At 44.9% G+C, this 20,731-nt stretch overlaps 1 protein-coding gene across 3 annotated transcripts; it reads left to right on the top strand.

The window, feature by feature from the left end:
- The first annotated feature begins 4,080 nt into the window (after positions 1–4,080).
- Positions 4,081–20,652, top strand: LOC104549539 (glycerol-3-phosphate dehydrogenase 1-like protein). 3 transcript variants are annotated; one of them, XM_062005239.1, is made up of 8 exons: positions 4,081–4,212; positions 9,821–9,998; positions 11,908–12,048; positions 13,400–13,538; positions 15,257–15,369; positions 16,864–17,097; positions 17,248–17,354; positions 18,720–20,652. In XM_062005239.1, exons 1-8 carry the CDS (start codon positions 4,172–4,174, stop codon positions 18,814–18,816), a joined length of 1,050 nt encoding a protein of 349 aa, XP_061861223.1. In that variant the 5' UTR covers positions 4,081–4,171; the 3' UTR covers positions 18,817–20,652. The 3 variants fall into 3 exon arrangements, with proteins under 3 accessions (XP_061861223.1, XP_061861224.1, XP_061861225.1); XM_062005240.1 differs by lacking the exon at positions 4,081–4,212 and adding an exon at positions 4,830–4,901; XM_062005241.1 differs by lacking the exon at positions 4,081–4,212 and adding an exon at positions 9,669–9,733.
- The last annotated feature ends 79 nt before the right edge of the window (positions 20,653–20,731 follow it).

Here is a 20,731-nt window from a genome sequence, read left to right as displayed (position 1 = left end):
CCTAGTGAAAACAAGTAGAAGGGGGTCATATACAGAGAAAACTATGCTTCAGACATCCAAAATGAAAGGTACAGCTCAAAATCAAAACAAATCAGAGCTGTACAGGGAAGGAAGACAAGAACAAAAGGGTTTCACTGCATGATTACAAAGGAAACAAAGGAAAGCATCACCAACAATAACAGCAAGGCAGGTACCTAAAAGCTAAAGGAATATGTTGCTTCAGTTTCCATAAGGAAGAAAATGAAGTCCTAGAGAGCAGAGGCAGCACATTTAATGGGCCAAAGGGCATGGATATGGAAATCACTGCATGCAACACAGCCACAAAGCTGAAGAGCTCTTTAGCCTCCACTTCTGAAGACTGAATAATCTCCCTCACTGAAATCTGTAAGCTTTTTAGAGCAAATGTTAGTCGTGAGTAACAAAAGACATGGAAAGAGGCAGAAAGTGAGTTAAAGTGCAAGCTAGGCATGTTACATGTAGACAGATCCAACATCTTTTTTTGATAAGATAATTACATTTATGGACAAAGGAAAACTAATAAATCTTATCAACCTGGACTTTGGTAAAGCATCTGATTTGGCATTACCTAGATAATTATTAGTTAAACTCGAGAAGATGAGGATTAACACAAACACTGTAAAATGCCAAAGGAATAGTATTGGGGGTGAAAACTGCTGATGGGGCTGGCAGCAAAATTATAGGACTGGAGTAGTTGGTCTTACTGAATAATTTCCTAATTTAGCTTGGCACAAAAAATGATGAGTGTGAGAATGAAAATGTTAATGACAAATTTGGGAGACATTTTCAACTGAGAGGAAATCCTACAGGAAGCATTATATGATTGTTATTCCCTAGTAACAGGCACGAGATGAAATGCAATAGCATAAAATGCAGGGACACACACTGACAGATTGATCAGATTTCTGCCATAAAGTAGAATTTATCTGCTGTGAGCAACAGAAGAGGAAGAGCCTGATGTAGTTATTTAAAAGGTAAATGTAGCCTTATACATAGCAAGTCACATACTTCCTGGAACAATAAGTAAATATATACAAGGCACTGGGTAAAACTCCGCTGAGATTTTAGGGCATCATTCAGGTTATTGGTATTCAGCAAACCTGGATTCATGTTGAAACACGTACAGACAAATCCCATCTAGATAAGCAGAGGAAGAGAAAAGACAGTAAGAGACCTCGTCTTACTGAGCTTGGCAAAACAAATGGTGAGAAGAGATGCGATTCCTCTCTCTAAATACATTTGGGGTTTAAGGTGGGCAGAGAATAAGCACCAGGGGAGAGGAGTCATTCACATTTCTAGACAGTGCTTGGGCTAGAGCAGATGGGCATAGGTGGGTATGAAATGGGGAGGACAGCTCTCACTGTGAGAGAAGTAATGATCTCAAACAGCTTCTCAGTAAGAGGGGACAAAAATCTAACCAATTTTAAGATGGGCCATGATAAGGCTGTAAGCTGGCAGCAAGAACTGGTAAGAGAGTGTCCTTCCAGGCCCAGCTCTGCCTCGCCCAGGGTAGAACAGAGGACTGGCCCTACGGTCACCCTACTCACCTGCTTTACCCTACACACCCAATAGAATAGGGTGCCCAAACATCACCAACCAGTGCCCAAGGAAACAAAGCACACAGTGACTGTATCTATACCATACACTGCCCTTTACCTTCCCCTCAGCCCCTCTTTGCAGAGCACCCAGCCCCACCTCTCCTTCCTGCCCACCCTATGCCTGGTGTCTGCCACATCTGGCCTGTCTCAGTCCCATTTTTGGGGGTGTTCAAAGACCACAATGCCAGCATAGAAAGAGCCACACCTGGCTCAGCTAAAAAAGCCCATTGGCTATCCTGGCTTTGCAGCACTGACAGTGAAGTTTTTCTGTTTGCAGCAGCTGCTGGCAGAGGAAAACTGCCCATCTGTGTGATCTCCAGCTGCTGACATGTGCAGAGCCCATTAGGTGCAGCAGATCAGGTGAGCTTGGGTGGAGGTGGCCTTGAGAGGGTTGTCTTTATCCTCCCTGTTAAGCAGAATGAGCTTTTATGTCTGTTATGTACTAATGACTCACACTTGAGAGGTAGGGGTTATGTGAAAAACAAACATTGTGCCTTTGTGGAAAAGAGCAGATCCTTCTCCTTGCTTGATAAAACAAGAGTCAGCAGCAAGCACTGCAGTGTGCTGTATGGCTCCAGGGCTCTGGAATCTGCCAAAAGACCCATTTCTCAGGGCCATTCGGTGTCCCCACACAACACTGTCACTGAGAGAGCCTTGACATCACCTGTCTGCAGACTGCCTGGAACAGGCCTTTGTGTGGGAACACTCTCCTATCCATCACCATGGAGCAGTGACTCTACTGTTCAGTTCAGCAGCAGCACTAGATAGCTACTTCCACGACCAATTAGTATCACAGATTTATAATGTATGCACTCACAGTCCCAGGCTACATCCTCTGCTCTTCACAAGTGCTGCCATACCCATCTGCCTGCTCATCCCCTGCCAATCTCAACTCTGCCAAATGGTCAGTGCAACCTGAATGTGCAGGGCACTCAAATCTGTCAGCCCAGGGACCACTGAACCGAAACAGTTTCCCTTTGTAATTAAAAGTTTCCCTGTTAATTTAGATGAAACCATTACAATTTGCAATTCTTAGGTACTATGTAGTCTAGGGGCATCTTTTGTTGCATTAATTAGATGCCAGTACTTTAATGAGTGTGTTCTCCCCTTGGGGCTCAGGGACTCACCAGGACAGAAGTACTTGCAACAAGCAGAGAAGACTGGGAAAGAACAAAGCAAGAAGGATAATGTCTCCTTTTCACCTCCACAGATCTTCATAGGTTTTGGGGGGATAAGTTAAAGACAGAAGAGAGCTAAGAGGCACAGAGGAGCTATACAGCCAGGGAAAGCGCAAATCATGGAGAACAAGCAGGAGACTGGAGGAAATGCACTGGGAACCAGAGAAAAGCTCTTGTGTCTTGGCTGTGCTCAAACTGTGCATGTGGGTAATGCCTTTTCTCACAGAGCTCCTCATCAGACTTCACACATGCCAAGGGTCTCAGCTACACCTGCCTTTTCAGCAACCTGTCCTGGTCATTTTCTCAAGATATTAGTTTGCAGGATTTTGCCCTAGTTTGTTTGTTGTGTCCCCAGACATTCTCACTGCCATCAGTACCAATGAAGCCGACAGCAGGCGAGCTGAGCATATGTGTACCTCCAGAAACACCCACGGGCTTCTGAAGCTCTGGCAGCCAGCCTCCCTTGGTGAATCACAGGGCCAGGCCTCCTCTTCACATGCAGCCAGGAACTCACCGAGCCAGGAGTGGGTGCGAGGGCAGCAGATGCGGGCACCGCTGAGCTCCCGGGGGAGCCTGGGCATGGCAAGATGAGGGGAAGCAGGAGGGCAAGAGCAGGGAAAGCAGTAAATCCAACTCTGGCTCAGAAACAAGAGAGAAGGCTGCTTTGAAGAGGAGATGGTGTAGCGGAGGGCTGAGAGATAAAATGTGGTGATTTGTAGGGCATCATGCACCATTAGACCATGTAGGGGAAAAGGAACGACACACCATTCTGTCCATCCTCAAGATAACTTTCATCTCATGTCCCATATTAAGAACTGTGACATAGACCCCGATTTATCAGCAGCGTTTGGCTCTGCAAACACACTCAGAACCTTCCCCCGGTGCTCATGGGGCTGTCAGAAGAACTTAAGCCATTGGGCCACTGGAGCTCGAGGTGTTCCTCCCTGCCCCAGAGCCTCAGCAGCAGCCCTCCCGCTGCCCACGGGGCTGCCGACGGGCAGGACGGCGCCCGCCGCGCCAAGCGCCCGCTCCCGCCTTCCCCACTCAGCTCATTCCCCTGCATTTCGGAGAAGGCGCCGTTTTCCCCATTCCCCCTCCAGGACACCGAATCCTCCCCGGTCTCAGGCGACGTTGCTAGGATAGCGCCTCGGGGCAAGCACCTATCCGGCCACAGCAGCGGCCGGGCTGCGGGCGGAGCCGGGGGGGCTGTACCGGGGGGGCTGTACCGGCGCTGCCCCTAGGCCGCCGCCCGCTCACGCCTGTCCCTCCCTCAGGCGCCGGGGGCCGGGCCGGGAAGGGCGGTGCTGCCAGGTGGGCCGAACCCAGCCGAGCCGAACCGTGCCGAGCCGCGCCGAGCCCAGCCGGGCAGCCCGCAGCATGTCGGCGCTCCGCGTCTGCATCGTGGGCTCGGGGAACTGGTGAGTGCCGCAGCGCGGAGAGGCCCCTCCGTGCCTCACCGACCGCTGCACCCCGACAGGTCGGTGCGGGGAGCGGCGGCGCGGGGAGGATGCGGGGGGTGGGGGGGTTGGTCTCCGTGGTCCTGAAACCGTCGCCCCGGTCCCGCCGCAGCCCTGGGGGCTCCTTGGGCAGGGACCGTCCCCGAGAGATGCAGCAGCCGTGAGAAGGGGCAGCTGAGGGGTACGAGCCGTCATAGGGGGTGCCACAACAGCCCGAGCCCGGAGGGGAGCGCAGCAGTGCTGCGGCCGCTGCGTGTGCCTGTGGCGGGGCCCAGGCAGGACACATGCGGGCCCTGAGCAGCTGGTAGTATCCCTTGGAAGAATCCGAGGCACAGGCTCCATTTAAAGCCACGACCCTGGCACCTTTCACTGCCACCCTCCTCAGCCGTGTCGGTTTGCACCTGGGTGCAGCAGCAGCCTTGGACAGGCATTGCCTTCAGGTGCCTCTTATCCTTATTCCCATTCAGTGCTCAGTCCTTTCTAGCCCAGAAAAAAAGCACGGCTCTCCAGAGTTCAGGGGGTCTGGCAGAAGTCAGAACACCCCATCTCACTGGACATCACATCTTGGTTTTCTTACAGTTTATGTAAGCTGAGCACAAACAGACCAACATGTATGTGCATGTGTTTGGATTAGAAAACCCAGCCTCTGGGTAGGTCTGTGGATTGTTTTTATACCAGGGCAAGCTCCTTAAGATTTTTTAAATATGTGACAGCTAAGTGGAAGCAAATGCCAAAGAAAATCAATAGGTGAGGGAGTGGTTGATTGCAAGCTGCTGAGAACACAGCAGAGTTAAAGCACAGCTGTCTGCCTTCCTGCCTTGCAAAACCTATCCCCTGCATTCTGAGCCCCACATGCCTGCTCTTTCCAGATCACAGGCTCTTTATGCATGACATCTCCCAGAGGGAGCCTTTCACCTGTAACTGCACAACTAAGTCTTCAGGAACTCGTCATCACACAGCTAGCTTTCTCTGTCTCTTATGGATGCAGCCCTGCCCCATTGTTTCTGCACCAGCATTTCCCCAATTGCCATGTTCACGATTGTATCCCACTGCTTGCATCCCTTCCCACTGCCCTCTTCTCCCTCACCTTAACCACAGGCATCCAAGCCTGTGCAGGCCTCTCCTTGTCATTTCCAAGCCCCTTAACAGCCATGTCTCCACATCTAGGAGTTAGTTTTTACTTTTGGTCAGCCCACAGCGACAGCCTTCGTCATTCTCTTGCTGCATCCTGCCTTTCCCAGGCTGTCCCCTTACCATGAGGCATTCTCCAAAGCCACTTAGTTGTCTTCCTTCAGATCTGTATTCGAGAAAGTTTTCCTTTTTTTTCCACCGTACCTACAAACTTGGAAGGAGTTATGCCATAGAGATACAGAGACCCCAGCTCATTCAACACTTAGCTACTTGTACTGTCTGGCTGTCTGCTTGGGCCTATCACTTGCTTCCTACCATACACACAGACTGTAAACTTTGGGAAAGAGATAAACACTGTGCTCTGATGTTTTTAATCTCATCCATTCATAGCCTTTGTGGCAGAACAGGTTCTCATAGCACAATGTAGAGATATATTGTTTATCTCTGTCAAACATTTCTTTCCTTATGTTCCTCCTGAATATCTGGGTGACAGTTCAGATCACACACTGCTTTTGAGCCTTGCCTGCAGCTCAGAAACATGGTTGGCACGTGACGCAGCATATTGCAACAGCTCGTGTCAGCTGCAGGAGTTCAGCAGGTCACAGGGACTTACTAAGTCAACACTGCCAGGGGTGATGTGGTTAAGCAAAGTAAGTGCTGCGCCACGTTTTGTGGTTGCCAGACAGGTGCAGGAAGGTTTGTGTTCACATTAGTCATGGTTCAGTTAACTGTTTTGAAAATTGGAGGTTTAATTCACTACCTGGCTCTTCAGAGTCCAAAAACTCTCCCATTCTTCTTGGATTCATTTGGTCTGCTGAGCCTTCAGCAAAGGTGCAGCTTGAACTAGGTTCTTGTATTCAACATGGACAGATGGCCAGGCTTTTTATGGAGGTGCATGGAAGGAAAACAAGAGCCAGCAGTCATAAGTTGAACCAGAGGAAGTTCCGACTCAATATATAAAGACAGAAGGGAGGAAAAAAAAAAACCCTTGAAAACCTATGAGAATAATAAAGCAGTGAGGCAGGTTGCCCAGAGAGGAGGTGGTCCTTGGCGAGTTTTCAAGACTTGACTGAACAAAGCCCTGAGCAACCATCTGAGATCACTTTGTTCCTGCTTTGGAGACCTCTCACGGTCCCTTCCAACCCAAGCAATACTATCATTTTAAAAATGTGAGGTGGTTGGCTAAGAAAAGGACTGGAGGAAGACACAGGCACTTTCAAGCATCTTAAAGAGAAAAACAATCTTCCCCCCTACAGAATGAAAATGGGCTCAAACTGCAGTAAGAAAGGTTAAATGTGGGGATGATCTTTCTAATGCTAAGAATAGCAAATTCCTGGGATGGGCTGGCTAGGGAAGGGAAGAGACCTGCAACTACTGAGGTCTTTAAGACCTTCACAGAAAAACCATTAGGCACAGCACATGTATATTTGCCTGCCCTGTGTACATGCAGGGGAGGGATTTGCTGCTTCCTGGGTTCCCTTAAGCTCCGTTTTTCAGCAGCTCCCATGTAGGCCATGAACACTTTCATATTCACAGAGGTAAATGATGGGTCTTATTTGAGTTATTCCACATCAAAGCTTTCTCATTATACTGATAGGAAATCTCCAGATAAAAGCTTTCTTTTTTCTTAGCAATATGTAAATTCTTTCCAGCATGAATTAAAGTATTTGGGGAAACAAGACCCAGTGGCAGTTTTTACTTACTTTAAAAAAATTCTCTAAGTGGAGCTCTCTGCCTTCTATTAATCTTCACTAAATTGAGTTTTGGAGAAAATAAAACCATGGAAAAGTTTTTGTATATGAGTGTCCTTGGGTTTGCTTGCACAAGCAGCCTTCTTCTGCTCAGCCTGTGTAGTCTACCCACTCACCTTCATGGACAAAGCAATTCTCCTTCGTAAGGCTGATGAGCAGTGACCGAATTTTAAGTGGACTAAGTAAAACAGAACATCAGGTTTTGAACTTTGATGGAGCTATTTTTATGCCTGAGATACCTTTGCTGATATCCTGTCAATAGGAAGACAGTTGGGTGGCAACATCTAAGTGTGGTGCTAATGAGAGCTCTGCTAAGAGCTTAAGGTCAGATCTCTCTTACTGAGAGGTGTGAGTCACATTCAGGATTTCAGAGGTTAGAGCTGCAGTCTCCATCTTTCAACAGAAAATCATATGAACTTGGTACATAGCTACAAAGGTTGTTTTTATGAATAGGCTTGAGGTCTAAGTTCATCATCCAGGACAATAGTTCCTGGACAATGAATTAAGATCTCAAGTTTATCTGTAACAAAAAAAAAACTCAACCTGTTTTTTCTTGTGCAAAGCCACAATTCCTCAAGCCTTGATTGTGCTCTCTGATGACAGCTGGGTAAGAGAACCAGAACATAAGTCAATTCATAAATACTATGAAAGTACAACACGACTGCATGCCTTTGTTTCAGAAAAGCAGAACTCTTATGGTAAAGGTTCACCCCTAAAACATTTCTCTAAATATTTTAAGGGAGCAAACCCAATCATCCCCTTGAAAACAAACAAAACCAACCAAACAAAAAAACCCACAGAAAAAAAAACCCCAAAACAAAACCAAACCAAGCAAAAAACAGTATTACAGCAACTCAAGATATAGCATATAGTCAACATGGAGCAAAGTGAAACCTGATCTCAGTAGGATGTTATTGTTAAATATTAATTAAGCCTTTCTTTTATTACTGATTGAGCAATTCAGCCTTGTGCAAAACCTGTCACATCCAAGTCTGGTTGAGCCAAGGAGAGCCAGTTATAATGTAGTTTCTTGTTGAACCTTTGACAGCACAGGTCTACTTAGACTTCCTCTGGGATATACTCAGTACCTTTATCAGTTCCAGAAAACATACCATAGCTAAATCCTGCTCACACACCTTGTTGCAGGTGTGTTACAAGTGGGTTAGAGGGCAAGAGCATTGCAACTGGAGCTCCTCTTTCACTTATGTTAGTAAAATTGCCAGTGCTTGAAAGATTAAAGTAGTATTAAAATGGAAAGAGGGAAGAGAGGAGTAAAAATAATCACCCCTCCTCCCCATGTAATTTAAAGAGCATTAAGCAATGCTTCCAATATTTTCTGCAGGGTTTTTAATTCTCTCTTGCCAAGAAAATAAACGTTTGCAAGGCTGCAGTGGTCATGGGGAAAGAAAATCGTGATCTGAACTGAGATTAAAAAATGCTCAGTGTGACTGAAGAAGAGAAAACTGTGACAGAGATAATTAGAACAATCAATAAAGAGAACCATCAGGTTGAAGATTTTTTTTTTTCCCAGAACACAACAATGTCTGAAGATGTAACTCTTACATTAAATCCTTATTCCAACTGTTTGGTCATTGGCAGGAAAGTGAGGTGCATCTGTTTTAGCTGAGATGCACAAAGCCTGTCACAGCAAGATCCTTCAGCACTGCTTTACCACCTGGCTTCTTTTACATTTATTGGTCTCCAGAAAAAAAAGGAATTATCTGAGGAGCAAGAGAGATTTTAAGCCCGGATACTGTATTTTTAGGGGTGTCAATGGTATATCCCACTCCCAGTCTATCATCTTTGATGTGGCTTCAGTTCACAGAAGGGCTGGCAGGGACCTCAAAAGACCATGCAGTCCAACCCCCTGCCAGAGCAGGGCCACCTAGAGTAGGTCACACAGGAACTCATCCAGGTGGGTTTGGAATGTCCCCAGAAAAGGAGACTCCACAACCCATCTGGGCAGCCCCTTCCAGTGTTCCTTCACTTGAACAGTGAAGAAATTCTTCCTTGTATTTGTTAGGAATCTCTTCTGTTCCAGCTTGTACCCATTGCCCCTTGTCCTATCATTGGCCATCACTGAGAACAGCCTGGCTCCATGCTCCTGACATCCACCCTTTACATATTTGTAAACACTAATGAGTTCATCCCTCAGTCTCCTCTTCTCCAAGCTAAAGAGCCCCAGCTCCCTCAGCCTTTCATCAGAAGGGAGATGCTCCACTCCATCACCTTTGTGGCCCTGCCCTGAACTCTCTTGAGCAACTCCCTGTCCTTCTTGAACTGAGGGGCCCAGAACTGGACACAATATTCCAGATGTGGTCTCCCAAGGGCAGAGTAGAGGGGGAGGAGAACCTCTCTCGACCTACCGCCCACAGCCCTTCTCATACACCCCAGGATGCCATTGGCCTTCTTGGCCACGAGGGCACATTGCTGGCTCATGCTCATCCTGTTGCCCACCAGGACCTCCAGGTCTCTTCTTATAGTGATGTTTTCTCTTTGTTTCTACTTTTTAAACTGAGGGGATTTTGATGAAGAGTAGTGGATAAAGCAGTCTGATAAATGTAGAAGCCACCTGACCAGCTCTATACTACAGACCCTTTGTGAGTTATGTTTAATTTGTGTTTCCTACTCACAAACAAAACTATTTGTTTCCTGAGTTATTTCCATTTTTGTTTGTCTTTCTACAGGGGATCAGCCATAGCAAGGATCATTGGCAAAAATGTCCAAAAGTCCAACAGATTTGACCCCACCGTCAGGATGTGGGTGTTTGAAGAGATCATCAATGGAAGAAAACTCTCAGAAATAATCAACCAAGAACATGAAAATGTTAAATATCTGCCTGGATACAAGATACCTAAAAATGTGGTAAGTTGAAACAAAAAACCCAAAACTGAAATGTTTTTATCTTTTATGAGGGCAGCAGCACCTGTAAAATTAAAACTAGGAGGTAATTCACTGCTTCATTCTGGTTTGCCACCCAACTGACTTCAATATTGACATGTAACTCACTGGAATGATTCCCTCCTGTGACTTCTGCTTGGCTTGTATGTCATATGCAACTTCAAACACCCAGCTGTGTTGAGTGCTGTCAAAAATCAGCATTTTCTGGCAGAAATCAGCATAGCTCAGAGAAATGGCAGGCAGAGATCTGTCTCCACAGAGCTGAGCTATTTCAAACCCACAGCATCTTCTGGAAATAAAAAAAGAGGAAGATACTGCTCTCCCTTCTTCTAAAAGAGAAATCAACAGCAGAACTAACAGCTGTGGCTTGCAAGGAGATGATGAATAATGAGCTGTGGGCTCATGAGTGATTTCAGGATAGGAACACACTGCTATAATTAATGATGCTGTACATTCCAGCACAAATATAAGGTATTTAATTGTCATTAACATTCAAAATACTGTTTAAAATCTCTGCTCAAATTAATCAGCTTAGATAATTTCCTGCTACTGAAGCAAGCAAGGTGAGGGGTTTTGGCTGTTCAAGATTTTGCCAAATGCCACTCTTTTGTGAATTAAAGAAAGCAGCACTGTGGTTTTGGAACAGTTGCAGTCATAAAAGGAAGTTCAGATGCTGCATGTGGTGGGCCTCCTTGTTTGGGGAGAGGTTATATTTAGTACTGCATTTAGTGCTGTGATTGCATCCTTGCACCCCTCCTGTGGTTTGAACTTGGCACACAGTTCTCCTGTGTTACAAGTGACTTGGCACTGTTATTTTTACAACCCTCTAGCAGATCAACAGGCTTGTCATCACCACTTGAGATCAGCCTCATCCTGTCTGTAGCAAAGTCTGAGGCTTTACCAGCAGAAACCAGTTGGTTGCAGTGAAGTCTGGAGGGATCCTCACATCTTCATTTCTGACTGTGGGGGGAAAAGTATGAAACCCAACCTGATTTTTTCCTTGCATTGCTCTGTGACATTTTGGAGAGAGAAGCACTATCTGTTCAGCAATGCCAGCCTCTGCCCCTCTCCTGCTTTGCTGTTTTCCCAGAGAAGCAGCCTTGCTGGCAGCAGTTCTAATTCTCCCATTGGAAATCCTACTAGGCTGTGTGCTCCAAGGCTGCATCCAAGGGCAACGTTTGCTTTGATTGTAAACTGCTCCTGATAGTGGACTCAGCTTCACTTGCCTCTGTAGCCTGGCTTGGATTGCTGTTCTGAGTAATGCCAGCATTTGGAGGAAGATAGAGCTTGCTACTTATTAAGCATGTTGTACAGGTTTTTGTAACTGTTGGTCAAGTTTACTATACATTTAAAACAGAGACACATACCTCCCAAAGGTGATGATAATCTCTGCCTTTTGATATAGTTTATTCCTGAGTAGCTCTCTGCTGCTGCTGTGTGGTAATTAAAGACTGCCAGGAGAGGCTCTGTCTGACCATCCTGGTTTGCTCCTGTGCTCCTCAATGCCATCATTCAGAAGAACCATATGGGCTTCCTCAGCATCTTCAGGATCCACCTGAAGAAGCTGAACCAGTGAAGGGGCTTCCTGGGACACTGCAAGTTTAGAAAGTATATTGTCTTCCCCAGATTATCCCCATGCGGCTGGGATCAATGATTAAAAAACATTCTTTAAAATCCAAACCTAAGATAGTTAAGCTGCTTTGGATATTTCAGAAGAGATCTGTAGCTGCTTACACAAAGAGCCAACAGCTAAACCACAGTGCCAGTTAATTTTAAGGACATTTGCAATGCATCTTGCAGTCAGCGTGTTGGTATCTTGCAAAGTCTGAGGATTCCTACCTGGGGCTCATTTTGGTTGTCACTCTTGTCCCAGGTGGCTGTACCAGATGTGGTTGAAGCAACAAATGAGGCAGATATTTTAGTGTTTGTTCTGCCCCATCAATTCATTGGACGAATCTGTGAGCAGATTGCAGGCCAGATAAAACCTGGGACATTTGGGATTTCCTTGATCAAGGTAAGTTGTCAGCTTCACAAGACTGAATCTGTATGTAGTAAATAAATAGCTTCAACTTAAAGAGTAGAAGCTCCAGCCCTCAGCTGCATGCTCTGCATAAACATAAGCATTTCTTTCTGCAAGAGTTAAAACTCATCTAGGCTCTGCCAGCCTTTCTGCTGCTCATGTGGCTGAGGAGGAGAAAGGATGGGGCAACCCAGCTGGGCTGAGTAACCATCTTTGCCAGCCATCTTTAGCCTGGATCAGATCCCACTTGGACCAGCATGGAGATGAAAATAGGCAGAGGAAAGGCTACATAAGGTGGAGATGCTGTCAGAAAAAATACTCAGACTACAGTCTCAATTAACTCCCAATTAGAAAGAGCACTAGGTCAAAGGGCCTCTTCCAAGTACATGCTAAAGCTGTTCTTGGCAGCATTAAAACAACACCATAACACTAAGGACTTTGCAGAACTGAAGCAATTTCAATCTAGCATGAACCAAAGAGTCTGTTTTTAAGTTTAGAGGTACCAGGTTATCATAATCTTAAAAGGAATTAATATTTGAAGAGAATCTCAAACTAAAAGCCAGAGGCAAGGCATAGGAACATAATCTACCACTTCTTCTTTTCATGGCATTACAGGAAATATCCAGTTTAAAATTGTAATGAAGGAAATGTAATTCAAGTTTTTTCAGACTGCAATACCAGCTCCTCCCTCTTTTTTTGGTGTGGATGTGGGATTTTTTTCTCTTTAAATATTCTTACAAGCAGCAGTACGGAGAGGAGAGGAGAGGAGAGGAGAGGAGAGGAGAGGAGAGGAGAGGAGAGGAGAGGAGAGGAGAGGAGAGGAGAGGAGAGGAGAGGAGAGGAGAGGAGAGGAGAGGAGAGGAGAGGAGAGGAGAGGAGAGGAGAGGAGAGGAGAGGAGAGGAGAGGAGAGGAAGAATCCTGCAAATTTACTTCTTTCTTTAGCTTAAAAAAACCCAACCCCAAGACAATTCAGTATACTCCTTAACACCAATGAAGCACTGAGATCATGCAAAAAAGACACTACTTAATTTAGGCTTAATTTAAAAGTCTAGTTCTGTACCACAGGAATTTAACACAAAGGAAAAGTACAGCATCAAAGAAAGTCTCAGGACAGCAGCACTGCGTGTGAGGCCTCTTGCAGGGTTACCTCAACCATCACTCCCTTCTCACAGTACAAACCCAGAGCATTTGTATTAATGGCTAATGCTGGTGGATATAAGACCCAAATCCTTCCAGTTAAAGCTAGAGAGCTGCAGGCAATAGGACACTTTCTGCTTTACAGTGCTCTACTGCTGTCATGTTCCTGTTCTAATGACTTGGCTTTAACTATCATCTTTTATTCAGGGGATTGATGAGGGTCCTGAGGGCCTGAAGCTCATATCTGACCTCATTCGAGAGAAACTGAAAATAGAAATCAGTGTGCTTATGGGTGCCAACATAGCCAAAGAAGTGGCTGATGAGAAGTTCTGTGAGACCACCATTGGTAACTATTGCAAAGAGCAAATCAGAGCTGCTGCCTGTGGCTTAAGGTGTGGTAGCTGTGGCTGGGCAATGGGATAACCTCTGGAGGAATCAGGGGTGTGTGGTCGGGCCTGTGTGGTTTCCAAGTAGGATGGTGGGTGCAGTGCCTGCTGGGCTCGTTCAGGAAGGCAGTATTATCTCCAGGGAGTGCTGCCACGATCAGACCCAAACCAACAGCAGGTTTCAGTGCTGAGATCTAATTGCATCCCTTGAAAAATTATAGCTTAATCCTGTTTCTGTAGGAGTTGGCAAGAGCCACCTTTTCTGTCTGTACAGCTCAACACTGAGCACATCAGCAGCTAATACACTCTGCAGTCTAGAGAGAGAAGTGTCATCTCCTATGTGCTGATGCTCCCTGAGGGGTATTTCTCCATCTTCAAATTTCTTTGTTTCAAAAACCCTAAAGAAAAACACAAACAAAAAAAGCCCAAACCCAACTAGTAACTGTCCGTTCCTGCCTTGCATTTGGACTGCTCACCAAGACATGGCCTCAGATCCTCCCAGAACTGGGTCTGACCTGACTTGGAAAGTTCATCCAGTAATTTTTAAACCCCATTGATATTTCAAGTCAGCTGAAATTAAAGTTACCTCCTTCCATAGCTAGGGAAGGCCAAAAACCCTCAAAATACTGTTGCAATACTGTTCCTTTCCCTTGAAAATGTTACAGCAACAGTGAAAACCATACCAGCTGGGCATTTGTTGCTGACAGAGCAACTAGGCACAAATAGGACAGGAGTAGGAGAGTTGGGCAATATTCACTTTTTAGGGGGGGGATTTAACTTCTTCTGGCCCATTTTGAAGCCCTGTGGTGATGATGACCATGCAGAGTTTTGCCTCTTGCTTGTGCCCTCATGGAAAGCCACGTAGCCCAGAAACAGCCATCTGAAAGACACTGTGTATCCCTCAACATCAGTTATTGTTGAGAACAAGAATCAAGCCCAGAGTTTCTTGTGAGATGGGGCAGAAACCCCACAGCTACCAGAGTGTGGTGCCTCAGGCTAGTAAAGCTCACTGCTGACCTCTCCCCAAAGGAAACCCAAATTGTTCATAGCAAAATTTAAGTGAAGCTCCATTCAAAATTCTTTGCCCAGCTGGCCAAGGGCTCTCTGGATAAAGGCAAACCTCAGCCTGATTACCCCTGAAGGCTCTCTACCCTTCCTCTCTGTACCTAAGGCAAGCACTGCAAAGACATCATCTCTGTAGAGCTGGTAACAAAAACCTTCCAGCAGTGCCAAGTCCAACTTCATCACCTGTGGATCTCACTGTAACTGGGAGTTCATTGGGCACTAATCATTTGTGCCTCATAACAATACTTAGCTACAATAGTGTTTTACATTTTCAAAGCAGAAATGACACCCCTGTGCTCTACAAAGTGATCTGTAGATATTCTCTTTTGCAAGGTTTGTGGTTATACAAGCTTTCTCAGGCAGAAAGCTGTGTTAGGGGCTACTTTAAAGCTCTCTGAAGTGTTATTAAATGATGCTGGGTCAATGCCCTGGGAGTTGCATACATTTAACAGCAGCTTCCAGCAGCAGGAACTGCTGTCACACAGATTTCTTGTTTAGCAACACCCAGTTACTGGGACCACAAAAGCTCAAGTGGTCTCTGGGACCTTATTTCAGGTTGGAGTTTCTGAAACACTGCAAAAAAGCCTCTGACTTTCATCCTTCTTTCCCACAGGGTGCAAAAACAAAAAACAAGGGGAAATCTTTAAAGAATTACTGCAGACCCCCAATTTCAGGATTACCGTGGTGCTTGACTCTGATACAGTGGAGATTTGTGGAGCCTTAAAAGTGAGTGTTTTCCAACCAAAAGGGTTTTATTAGGGTCAAATTCTACCCTCACCTGAATGTCCTGTAAACCACAGGGTCTGAGTCCTGCCACTGTGTGAATGAGTGAGCACAGACAAGATGTGTAGTTGATGTGCCAGTTTTCCAACCTGGAAAAGAACAAGGAAGTTACTGAAAAATGTAACTGGTGAGGCACTTCAAAAGGGCTGGATTATCTTGTATTTTACTGGAGGCACTTCTGCTTCTGAGGGCAGAATTTAGTCCACTATTTTCTTGTCTGCATGTTTAAGCACATGGAACAAAGAGTGTTATTAGATATAGTGGTTCCCACTGATAACTTATTTCCATGGTTCAAGCAGTAACCTGCTAGAAGGTTTGCCTCTGAGATGATGCTTTGTGTTAGCAACAGGTTTGTGCAGCATTCAGTGATGCCCACTTCAAGATCCCAGGCTGGAGCAGAAATGGTGCCAGCATCACCCAGTTTCCAATGAGGTGGCACTTGAGTGAGATTTGGAGTTTGCTTTTAAATATGCTGAAAGCAACTCCAGCCTGTGACCTTTTGTACTTTTTGTATCCATTCAGTCATTTGTACTTCAATAATTAATCTTTCACTGGAGGAGGGGGATGACTGGCTAGGAAAGAGTTGGTCCTGTTTAACCTTACGTACAGAAGGAGAAGTTTCCCTACGTACAAAATAAAATACCCCCAGATTTTGCTTTTAGACACAGGCTGGAATGGGGGGCAGGCACAGAAGGGAGAGAGGTTCTTTCTGCTTCCTGGGAAAACTTTGCTGTTCTTGAAATCATGGCTTTGGCATTGCCTCTGCTAAAAAAGGGAAAAAATCTGCACTATGGCCTGTGAATGCCTGGAGCAAACACTTAAATGGCAGTACTAGGTGACATATTACTCATACACAGTCAACTACACTTATTTAGGGACATTTTTAGGGGCTGGGAATTGGGAGGTGGGGGAGGGAGGTGTGCAGGACAATGGTGAAGAGTTGGGAAGATGTTTAGGATCCCAAGAGATTTGGTTTTACCTATAGAAAAAGGCAATTCTACTGACCATTTATTCAGGCAAAACCCACAATTTGATCTGCTGCAGCCATCTGTACAGAGAAGCTATTGCCTTAAAATTTAGACTGACTCCATGTGGGATGTTTTAAATAGATCAAGCAGGAAGGCCAGTGAGTCCCCACTTGGAACTAGCAGAAAAGCAAAGCACTAATTGCGCCTGTGCCACGTGACTGCAGGATCAGTGTATTGAACAAACTGCTCTGATTTTTGCCCATGGGAATAACAAGAGACACTTAAGTCTTCTAGTAGTCCACATGCTTTTGTCCAACAGTATCTAACTGCCCACCTTCTCTGTGAGGGCCGTTGGAAACTGAGCCTCGTTCAGGTGAAGGCAGATGTGGGGGTTTCTGGCAGCTCAGAGCACCTCTCACCTGGCTCTTCCTTCTCTTCCTCTGTATTTGGTCCCCACCCTTGTTTGCAGAACATTGTGGCTGTGGGTGCCGGGTTCTGCGACGGGCTGGACTTTGGGGACAACACCAAGGCAGCAGTGATACGTTTGGGGCTGATGGAAATGGTGGCCTTTGCCAAGATGTTCTGCAGGGGTCCAGTGGCAATAGCCACCTTCCTGGAGAGCTGCGGGGTCGCTGATCTGATCACCACCTGCTACGGGGGACGCAACAGGAAAGTAGCAGAAGCCTTTGCTCGCACGGGAAAAGTAAGGAGGATTTGGAAGTATTTTACACTAACACACAAAGAGCTCCTTCTGTGTTTTACAGAGGCATTGTTAAGTGTTTACCTTCTTGGTAACTGCTGGTATCGCAGCAATAGCCCCTCTGATCCAAGTAATCAGTCTCCTCTCTTCTAGTCCATTGCGGAACTGGAAAACGAGATGCTGAATGGACAAAAGCTGCAAGGTCCTCAGACCTCAGCTGAAGTCTACAAGATTCTGAAGCAGAAAAACATGCTTGAGAAGTAAGTGTTTTGATTGAAAAAAAACTGAGTCAACAACAAATTATGAGATCCATAATGTCTTTAACAGTACCCGTGTTTGGTCATCTTGTTCATTTCTGCCTTCTACCTTGGGGCACCCTCAGAGCTCAGCTTAGCCTGACTCCTTCTTGCCATGGCCAGTACAGAGGAATGAAGGCTGGACAGTGTTAGAAGCAACATTGCCCAGATGTGGTGTTGAGTCTCCTTCTCAGGAGACATTCATAACCCACCTGGATGAGTTCCTGTGTGACTTACTCTAGGTCGGTCCTGTTCTGGCAGCAGAGTTGGACTGGATGATCTTTCAGGGTCCCTTCCAGCCCTTGAGATGCTGTGATTCTGTGAAGACAGGCATATAGGAAATAGAAATAATAATACAGGGGAGCTAACCAGACATCCCTATCCCCCTAAAGAAGACTGAAGGCCATAGGCAGAGCCACAGCTTGCAAACATGATCTGCAGTCAAGGGATATCACTGTGCCAGCTTGCAGCAGTACTGCTCACAGTGCAAACCTTAACTAGGTTACCTCAGTCTAAAACTCAGAAGCATACTCCTAACCAGAAGTTGTTATATGCATTGAATAGGTAATATGTGCTGATGTCAAATGCTTTAGTGCTACAACTAATGCTGAGATAAAGAAGTGCTTCTCATTTAGGATGATGTAAGGTTATCAGTTGAAAGCTTTTCAGTACTTAGTGGCCACAATACTTGAAAAAAACCCCCACAATCTATTAGAATTGTAACAGCTACAGAAGATTGGAATGGCATTAATCTTTCAAAACTAGGAGAGAAAAGCCTATTTTGACAGGATGAGAACTTTAAATCAAAACTTGATCTAACAAGGATCCTAGAAGTGCCCTGAGTTACATGCACAGCTCCAAGCTGTTCAGTGCACTCATTTTTTACCACATACTGAGTAAGACAACTTGCAAGAGGGAAGGAACCCTTTAAGCCAGGAAAAGAAAGTCATTAGAAATTGTCAGTCTTCTCAGTCTTTTAGCTATCAGTAATGAATGGTCTGCCTTTTGCACACAGGCAGAAAAGGATATGCAATTCAAGACCTTTTTGTAAATAGGAAATACTAGATGGTAATTTTGTCTCCAAAACAACAGCTCTTCTCACCCCCAAGAATTGCCTCCAGCTCCTCTTAATTGCTCTGTGCAGTCCTCCAGTAAAGGCAACCCTGGATTAAAAATTATGTTGTAAAGAGAGAGAAAAATTTTCCACTTTCTCTTTTTTTTTGGTTACATTAAAAGGCAAGTTTTGGGTGTTTTTTTCCCATTATAAAAGGAATGGAAACGTTTATATAAACTTTAAAAACTATTTTCATTGCTACATGCTTCTTTTAGGTTTCCTTTATTTACAACCATCTACAAGATCTGCTACGAGGGGCAGTCAATTCAGGATTTCATCATGTGCCTGCAGAACCACCCAGAGCACCTTTAGAGAGCTCCTCTCCTCACCTGGCTGCATCCTCCTCGTCCCAGGACTCCTCTCAGCTCCACAGCAAATGAAGCAGAGAAGCAGGTCGTGTGACAAGGGTTGCTGTAAAAACAACAAAGAATGTATTTCAGTATCCTCGTTCTGGGGGTGAGAAATCTGCCTTTCATTTCAACATTACACCCAAGGAACAGGGAATGAATGTAAAATTTAGTGTATTTGATTTGAGTTAGTACTGTGGGCATTGCCTTGGAATTACTTTGTCTTGATTGAAAACTGTTCCCCTCGTCATTTCCACAGCAATCTAACTCCCATGAACTTTAACATTTTGCCTAGTATTACTTATAGAACAGCACAAGAGGCATAAAAATGTCTTAAGACTTCATCCAAACAGCGAAATTGTAGTTAAAAAAGGTCTGAGAGTAAGGTGCAATCATGTGGGCAAAGGTTGGGTTCCAGCAATTCCCCTCAAACACAAATAACAGTTTGTGTTTTGGGACATTTAGTCCTTCCTTGATTTCATTTTCCAGCATAAGCCTTTTTGGGAAAATAAGTGTTCCTGTGCTGAGACACACAAGAATGTTCAGTAGTTGGATAAATAACACAGTTTAAGAGGCAGGGAAAAGGAGAAAGAGAGGTTTGGGGAGGGGAGTGGGTTGTTTGTTTTGAATTCAGGACACAAGGAATCCTCAGCAATAGTCTGACCTTCATTAAACTTGCTGCACTCTGTTGAAATACAGGGGGGAAAAAACAGCCAAATATATTTGTATTAAGGTAAGGATTTCTTAGCAAGTCTCAGCCATTAATTGCTCCTAGCCTAGAGAGACAGGAGGGTGTGGGCACAACCCAGCACACAACTTGTGCATTGCTGGTGTTTTAAGGACCTCACAAGTAACAGTGGCAACCCCTCAGTGATACTTTTCAGCCATGAAAGTGACGGCTGCAGATGCACAACAATCCCCTACAACTGCATTTGCAACGGGGCTGCATTTTAACTCCCCAGGGAAATGCCACTGGAATGAGCCCACTGCAGCTCCCACCTCTCTTCAGACTAAGGCCCTGATCCTGCTGTAGATTAAGCACCACATCTTACACTCCAAAAGAGAGACTGCTCCATTTACTTGTGAATATTAAACACAAACTGGTTCACACACCAGTTGGGGGGTTTTGGTTTTTTAACTTTGGTACCAGTGGCATCAACTTCAGAAACATAAAGAGTTTTTAAACCTTCTGTCTGTATTTGGGGAACTTTACCTACCTGATGTTTTTTCAGAGTTAAAGCCATCTCTGAGATGAGCAGTGGCACATTTTATAAGCTTTAATACCCTTCTGAAAAACTCCTATTTTGAGACAAAGCAAACAAAAAGGAAGAGTAACCTACTTTTGCTTTGCTTTATCCGATTTTCCATAATAGCAGGGAGGAAGGGAAGTGGGTTTTTTTAATCTCTCTCTGTAGTCACTGACATATTGCTTAGGGAAAGGGAAAAAAAAAAGATTATAAAGTTATCTCTACTCTACATTTTAGAGGAACATTGTCTTTCACATTTATCAGAGTAATATATATACAAAAATGTATTGGAATTATAACTATACTGTAAAAGTCTCAGTCTCTCAGCTAACCAAATCCTTGACTCAAAACAGGGCATTAGAATCTACCATTGCAAATGGAAAAAGACCAAAATATTGCATCATTTTTAAGTACCAAATACAGAAGGATGAGATAGAGGATTCAGGAACCTCCTTACTGAACTTCTGATCAGTCACACATAAGCCAATAACAACATTGAGTATTTTACATTCTAAGTGTATCAAATGAGAGTTTAATAAAGGGACTGATATGCAGACGTGATGTAGTTTCATTTTTCAAACTTCTCACAAAATGAATGACTGTTGGAATGGAGGCCCTTACTGTGTTTGTAAT

The sequence above is a fragment of the Colius striatus genome, chromosome 11 (assembly GCF_028858725.1).
Source record: "Colius striatus isolate bColStr4 chromosome 11, bColStr4.1.hap1, whole genome shotgun sequence".
Taxonomy (NCBI): Eukaryota; Metazoa; Chordata; class Aves; order Coliiformes; family Coliidae; genus Colius; species Colius striatus.
The sequence above is the reverse complement of the archived record's forward strand: the minus strand, read 5'-3'. Positions and strand labels throughout refer to the sequence as shown.

Bases quoted from the DNA above. Each gene is read 5' to 3' on its own strand.
- LOC104549539 (XM_062005239.1), top strand. From the start codon at position 4,172: ATGTCGGCGCTCCGCGTCTGCATCGTGGGCTCGGGGAACTG. The intron at 17,098-17,247 runs GTAAGGAGGATT...CCTCTCTTCTAG, and splicing joins CCTTTGCTCGCACGGGAAAA to TCCATTGCGGAACTGGAAAA. The intron at 17,355-18,719 runs GTAAGTGTTTTG...TGCTTCTTTTAG, and splicing joins CAGAAAAACATGCTTGAGAA to GTTTCCTTTATTTACAACCA.